This window comes from Hylobates moloch, unplaced genomic scaffold (genome assembly GCF_009828535.3).
Source record: "Hylobates moloch isolate HMO894 unplaced genomic scaffold, HMol_V3 SCAFFOLD_7, whole genome shotgun sequence".
Taxonomy (NCBI): Eukaryota; Metazoa; Chordata; class Mammalia; order Primates; family Hylobatidae; genus Hylobates; species Hylobates moloch.
Genome location: NW_026652282.1, coordinates 100,938,462 through 100,945,660, shown reverse-complemented (window position 1 = coordinate 100,945,660; position 7,199 = coordinate 100,938,462). Strand labels below are relative to the sequence as shown.

The 7,199-nt window shown below is 46.2% G+C and overlaps 1 protein-coding gene across 1 annotated transcript in view; it reads left to right on the top strand.

Annotated features, from left to right (window-relative positions):
- Positions 1 to 3,235: 3,235 nt before the first annotated feature.
- The window catches only part of NKRF (NFKB repressing factor), a 19,816-nt gene continuing 15,852 nt past the window's right edge, over positions 3,236 to 7,199 (top strand). Inside the window, exon 1 of the mRNA XM_032757516.2 lies at positions 3,236 to 3,930. Within this exon, the coding sequence (XP_032613407.1) occupies positions 3,665 to 3,930 (266 nt within the window). The 5' untranslated portion in view covers positions 3,236 to 3,664. The remainder of the gene's footprint in view (positions 3,931 to 7,199) is intronic.

Genomic DNA, 7,199 nt, shown 5'->3' with positions numbered 1-7,199 from the left:
GAGATGGGGTTTCACCATGTTGGCCAGGCTGGTCTCAAACTCCTGACCTCAAATGACCCGCCCGCCTTGGCCTCCCAAAGTGCTGGGATTACAGGCGTGAGCCACCGCACCCAGCCTTCTGGATTGTTTAGGATTGTAATGGCGACCTTTATTATCTACACCTACACCTCTCTTCGACTAATGTATTTCTGCTCAGGGGTTTTAACTCCTGCTCACTGAGAAACCGTCTGTGGCTGTGAGAAAAGAATGGGCTAAAATAGATTGGCTGATGGATTTTTTGTAATCAGAAGGATACCAGGGAGAGAAGGACATGGAGAATCCTGGAAATTTGTGTTCTATGGATGAAACTGCTTATTCCTTAGTGGGATTTACAAATGGAATCCTGTTATGGTTGTTCCAGAGCAGATGGCCTCTTACATCAGTTTCAACATCTTTTATTTTGTAATCTAATTTCAAAAGTCAGATTACAATTATTTGTTTCTATATGACGGAAAAGTTTTAATCCAGGCTGAGAGGAAGTAGTTTATCTTTTCACAGATTGTTTTCTAGGAAAGATGTATATTTATTACAATGCTGATTTTGGTGAAAGTTGGCAACTTAGGCTATGTCTTAGTCCATTTATGCTGCTATAACAAGATACTGAAACCTGAGACTTACAAAGAATATACATTCATTTCTCAGAGTTCCAGAGCCTGGGAAATCCAAGATTAAGGCACCAGAAGTTTCAGTTGTCTGGTTGGGGCAGCTCTCTGCTCTCTGCTTTTAAGATGGTGCCTTGTTGCTGCATCCTCCTGCAACAAGGGGAGAGGAGTGTTATATCCTCACAAGGCAGAAGGCAAAGGGCAAGTGACCAAACACTGATTAAAGCCTCTTTCATTAGGGCCTTAATCCCATTCCTGAGGGAGGAGCTCTCATGGCTTAATGACCTCTTAAAGGCCCCACCTTTTAATACCATCACATCAGCCATTAAGTTTCAACACTTAAATTTTGAAGGGGACACACTCAAACAATAGCAGGCTGAAATTAATCTAATTATAAAATAACAAATCAGCTTAAAATGTAGGCTCCAAGGAAATGATTTTCACTGGGTTGGGACAAAAGGAAGAGCTTCATTCATTTATGCATTTAATTCAACAAATATCTCTGGAGTGCCTGCAGGATCAAGGTGTAGGTGCTACGAGCAAAACAGACGAGTTCCATGCTTTCATGTAACTGACATTCCAGTGGAATACAGCAAGAATACAAAAAGGAAAGGAAGTGGTTTTTCTCTGTTGTCCTGAAATTGATTACAAGCTGGGTGGGGAGAAATAGCCCTATATAAAACTAAATGTGCCACCAGCAGTAGGACCACTGGATGAGGTGGCTTTGACTCAGTGCCCTCTTTAACTCTCTAATGACATATTTCTAACTATATGACACCTTATGCATAGGGGTGTATTGGACTGAGAAGAGAAGAGAACAGCACTTTTCAGTTTCAGAATTCTGTATTTCCATGTCTGTCTTTCTCTATAGTGGGCATTCATGTTTACTGAGGTAATGTTAGTCTCTGAACCATCAAATCAAAGAATATAGTACTACGAAGGAAGGTTAGAGATAATAAATTCAAGTAATGATTGTATGAGTGAGAAAAATAAGGCCACAGAGGTGAAGTGTCTTGCCGAAGGCTGTAGAGATAGTTGTTGGCAATGATGAGATGAGAATTTAGGTCACCTGACTCCTCATCTAGTGTTCCCCCAGTCATTTGCCTTTGCCCTGCTCTGTTTTCTTTCTTTTCTTTCTTTTTTTCTTTTTTTGAAACGGAGTCTCACTCTATTGCCCAGGCTGGAGTGTAGTGGCGTGATATTGGCTCACTGCAACCTCTGCCTCCCGGGTTCAAGCGATTCTCCTGCCTCAGCCTCACGAGTAGCTGGGATTACAGGCGCCTGCCACCACGCCCAGCTAATTTTTGTATTTTTAGTGGAGACAGGGGTTTCACCATGTTGGCCAGGCTGGTCTCGAACTCCTGACCTCTAGTAATCCTCCTGCCTCGGCCTCCCAAAGTGCTGGGATGACAGGCGTGAGCCACCGCACCCGGCCTGTTTTATTTTCTTCACAGCATGTATCACCTTGTGAACTTTTTAAAAACAGTTCGATTGTTACCCCAGTAAACTTGAATGCCCACCACGGAGAAAGACAGACGTGGAAATAAATTATGAAAGTGTGTAAAGTGCTGTTATCTTCTGCTCCTCTCAGTCTAATACACCCCTAAAGTGTCATATAATTAGAAATACGTCATTAGAGAGTTAAAGATGGTAGTATGTCAAAGCCACCTCATCCAATGGTCCGGCTCCTCGTGGAATATTTAGTTTTATGCAGGGCTATTTCTCCCCACCAAGATTGTAGTCAATTCCAGGACAACAGAGAAAACCCACTTTCTTTCCTTCTTTTTTGTACTCTTGCTGTATTGAGCACACAGTAGGTGCTGTGTAAATTCCCGCCGACATACACTCATTGATTAACTGCTTTCGTGACACAGGTTGGCAGATAGGGACTGAAGTTATTGAGTGAAGCTGACTCGGGGTGGAGTGATACATTTGGCTACAGTGATTGAGCGGCTTGCTACCTTGCAGTACCCTCTTCTCTGGGCCCCTTTTGTATCTTGTAATCTTTTGCACTTAAGTTGATACGTGAAATGCAGACTTACTTGCAATCGTGATCGGAATTGTGTAAACAGTGTCTGTGTTCGTAATCGGGATACAGTATGGACTTGAAACTGGCTAACTTGAGAAGCGGCGCTGTGGATGATTTTCTTGGCAAGTGTTTCATTTTTTACTACGTTTTCGCAGTAAGCTATTACACAAAGCTAATGATGCACGATGCACAGAGCATTTCAAGCTACTCTCTGAAGAAAAGGCACCTCGGGGAGCTGGCTGACTTGTTTTGTTTTAATGTAAAGTCCATTGCAGACCTAAATCCCTTACAAGGAACATGGTCTCACTGTCGCGCCACTTAAAAATCCAGGGAAAAGCGTCAGACGAGCCGTGGGCTACCAACATTCATCTGAGGGCACCTTCTAACCATATTCTCGAACCTCAGAGAACCTTCCTAAATTCCCTTTCTGGAGTCCCCGCCCTCCGCTTGTCACCGTAGTGCGTCAAAGGCCCGTAGTCGTCACTGGAGGGAAAAAAGTACGTCGCGCGAGATTCTGCGACGGGATTTGGAAGTTAGGGAACAGCCGCGGCGCAAGCGCACTGGCCTCACAACCCCGGACGGCACGCGGGTAGGTAGGCTAGAACCTAGAGGAGGGGAGCAGAGCGTGCTGGGGTCTTTTATCGCTCTCCGCGCAGTGCGTGGGTCTGCGGAACCGTGGAGGTGCGGAGCGTGACTCGGCCTCCCCGGCTCGCGCGTGAGTGCGGCGGAAGCCCTTCTGCTCTTCCACGAGTTAGAGGAGTGCAGGGGACGTGCACCCCGGTGTCGGGACGCGAGCTCGTGCTCCTCTTTTCCTCCTAACGGTGGCCCCTACGCACACACTCCAGTCCCCCCGAGAGTTGATCTTCGCCCCTCAGCGCGCCCCTCCTTACCCGGCCCCTCCCACCGGCCCCCCGTTTCCGCCCGCTTGCTAGCTGCCTAGCTCGCGGTCCGTAGTCGGCTTCGTCCCTGGGGTCCCTGCTTGGGGGCGGAGAAGATGGCTGGAGGACGTCTGCTGTTGGGGGGCGACTTCCTGTCGCCGCCGCCGCTGCCCCCCCTCCCGCCGCCGCCGCTGCCGCCCCTCCCGCCGCCCCCGCCCGAGCCAGTGCTGGAGCAGTGGCGCTATAGCCACGAAAGTGACTGGCAGTGGGCTCTGCGGCGCAGCTTCATCTGTCGGCACCTGCACAGCTATCCTGGGGCTGCCCTCGACCAGCTCCTCGCGCTCTCCGCCGCCTGGACCAACCACGTCTTCCTGGGCTGCAGGTGAGGAAGGTGTGGGTGTCGGGTTAGGGACGGGGGTGAGAGATCGGTGATGGGGGATCGGGTTAGGGACGGCGCTGGAGGGATCGATGATGGTGGTTGGGATAGGGACGGGGGCGGGATGCGGAGGATAGCTTGGAGGCTGGAGATTTGGAGGTGCTGGAGGGCACTAGAGGGATCACTATTGGCCTGGGGGTGGGGTGGCCGACTGTGGTGGCTGGGCATGACATAACAGCTAGGAGGGTGCAGAGATCGCGGAAGCGGCCTCTCCAGGACCAGGGATGGAGATGAAGCAGCGCCTAGAAGAGGACTATTGAGAAGTGATCATTGTAAGTTGGTGGCGGTATTAGAGGACGTGGGAAATGATGAATAGCAGCATCTCGGACCTGCGTAGGGCCTTCCAAGGATGCAGTATCCGCAGAGAATATATTCGACAGTTGGGGTTGTGGGGGAAGGGCGAGGGGACCCCACTGTTCTAGTCTCCTCCTGACCACTCTTTTTCCATTCCTCTTAAATACCCCCCTCTACTTGCAGCCCCCTAGCAGGGTCTTACTGTCTTCTCCTGGGGAGGCGGTACGTATCAGCTCTCTGAGCCGCAGCAGCGTCAGCCTTGCTTGTAGATTTGCGCATAATGTGTCTGGACTCAAACAAAGAAATGGATATATCTACTGTACAAATGGATTGCCCTCTTTTTACCCTAAATGGGATCAGAAGGATTAACATTTGGCTCTGAGTGAGGTTTTAGGTGTGTGTGTCTGTGGTGGGGGTGGGGGTGTGTGTGTGTTTGTTTTTCCCCCCTTTCCTAGAACCTGGTGACGTTTTGAACAGGCCTCTTTGAAAGCTCTTTGCATTCAATAGAGACTGCAGTATGGTTCCAACGCAGTGTGTTTTTGTTTTTTTTTTTTTTTTTTTGAACAGGCTACTTGGACCTCTGTCCTTCAGAACCCCTAAATCGGCCCTATACTAGACTAGTCATTCTTTGATAGACTGGGAGACGACTTCTTTTGACATTCCTGCAATCATAGTTTTTTTTTTTTAAATCAGGAAGGGTGAGAGATTCTGGAATATGATCATGTCAATTTTGGCCAGTTCAGTTCCAGGAGTGACTGTAACAGATGCAGAAAAATAGTATTGTCTACTCCTGCCCTTAATTATTGAACATGGCATTCAGTGTGATATACTTTGTTCTCATCACAGACATTATTTTTCTGTCTTCTCTAGGTTAGCATAATTTCTACCTCCAGAGATAATGATTAGGAGGAACTGGTTACAACTGAAGAAGCCTTAGTTATTAAACAAGTCAGATAAATCTACTTGACCTTTGTCTAACAGTGTTGTTCTTGAGTTCAAAAGTTACCTTTATCCTATAATCATAAGTCTCCATAATATCACACAAGGCTGTTGGAAATCTGAATCCCTAAAATAAAAACAAAAACTTAAATGAGGATAACCATCCTTTTTGTTAATAATAAATCTTACCTTCCCACTAGAATGGAAGCTCCCTTAGGGATAGGGATTTTGCTTTCTTGTTTACACCTTTATCCTCAGTGCCTAGAAGATTGCCTGCTAAATAATAGCTGCTCAATAAATGTGTGTGGAGTGAGTGGATGTATACAGCTTTATGATGTACAACACATTTTAAATATTTATTATTTCATTTCCTACAACCTTGGGGATTAGGTGGCATCTCATTTTTACTGCTAAATCAGTGGAGGCCAAGAAGTTAAGTGACATTTCCAAGGTCTTACAGCTGGGGCTAGGACCCAGGTCTTCTGATGCCCAGACTGATGCTCTTTCCACTGAGCCACAGCTGCCATATTTGGGAAGGATGGATCATGAGTGAAAGCAAGTAACTGACATAAGCCACATCATTGTATCTCAGGATTTAATTCCAAGAACAACACCCTTGTACATAACCAGGGCATTAAAAACACAAAATAGACCAATGGTAGTTGGTGTTAAAGGCTCAAGCATTGCAGGCTGTTGTGTGTGCACACAGGTGCATCTGTGGATACTATGTATGCTATAGTCACCATGTTACATTGTAGCTAAGTCAGTTTAGTTAATACAAGAATTGCCATTACATTATCAAATAGCTTAACTGAAAAGTAATATTTGCATTATATCTGATAGCTTCCATATAGAAGAAAGGGAAGGGCCAATGAAGAATCTTGGAAGCTAGGGACCAAGTGCAGTCTTTAGATGGGCTTTATGTTACCTCTCATCTTCAGGTGGGTAAAACTTGTGTTCCAATACTTGTTGATGTTAATGTAGATTTTGGCAGAGTTCTTGTTTTCTGTGGCAGAATACTCTTCTCTCAAGTGAATTGCAGAATACATGGTGAAATAGCTCTTTCTAAACTTAAATTGTTAATTTTTTTTTTTTTTTTTTGAGACAGAGTCTTGCTCTATCGCCCAGGCAGGAGTGTGGTGGCACGATCTTGGCTTACTACAACCTCCACCTCCTGGGTTCAAGCAGTTCTCATGTCTCAGCCTCCCAAGTAGCTGGGATTGCAGGCATGCACCACCACACCCGGCTCATTTTTGTATTTTTGGTAGAGACGGGGTTTCGCCATTTTGGCCAGGCTGGTCTCGAACTCCTGGGCTCAAGTGATCCGCCAGCCTCGGCTTCCCAAAGTGCTGGGATTACAGGAGTGAGTCACTGCACCTGGCCTTAAATTGTTGATTTGTTGCTCAAGGTTTATCACTTGACTTCTGGAACAGGCTGTGAAGAATAGCACAAAGGAATTTCCTTGCTCTTTTTTCCCTCTGGCAAAATGTTTTGTATTCCATTTTACTTGGAGCTGAAATAAACTTCTAGGTCAAAGGAATCTTTGAAAATTCCTTCATCATAAGACCGAGCCAGGAGGAACTCAAATGTGCAGGGAAACAGACCATATTTCATTCCTTTTGGTGATGGTGGCAATTTCCACAGAACAAATTTGAATATCTTCTTGACTCTGTAACTGGGGATTTCAAACTTAAGTACACATCAAAATCACCTGTTAGGCTTGTTAAAACAGATTGCTGGGTCCCAGCCCCAGGGTGTCTGACTCCGTAGGTCTGAGGTGGGGCCTCAGAATTTGTATTGTTGACAAGTTCCCAGGTGATGCCGATGTTGCTGATCCAGAGATCAGCACTCTCAGAACCACTGCTTTGTAGGATAAAATAAAAATGTTTCTATTCTTTTTTTTTTTTTTTGAGACGGAGTTTTGCTCTGTCGCCCAGGCTGGAGTGCAGTGGCGCAGTCTCGGCTCACTGCAAGCTCCGCTT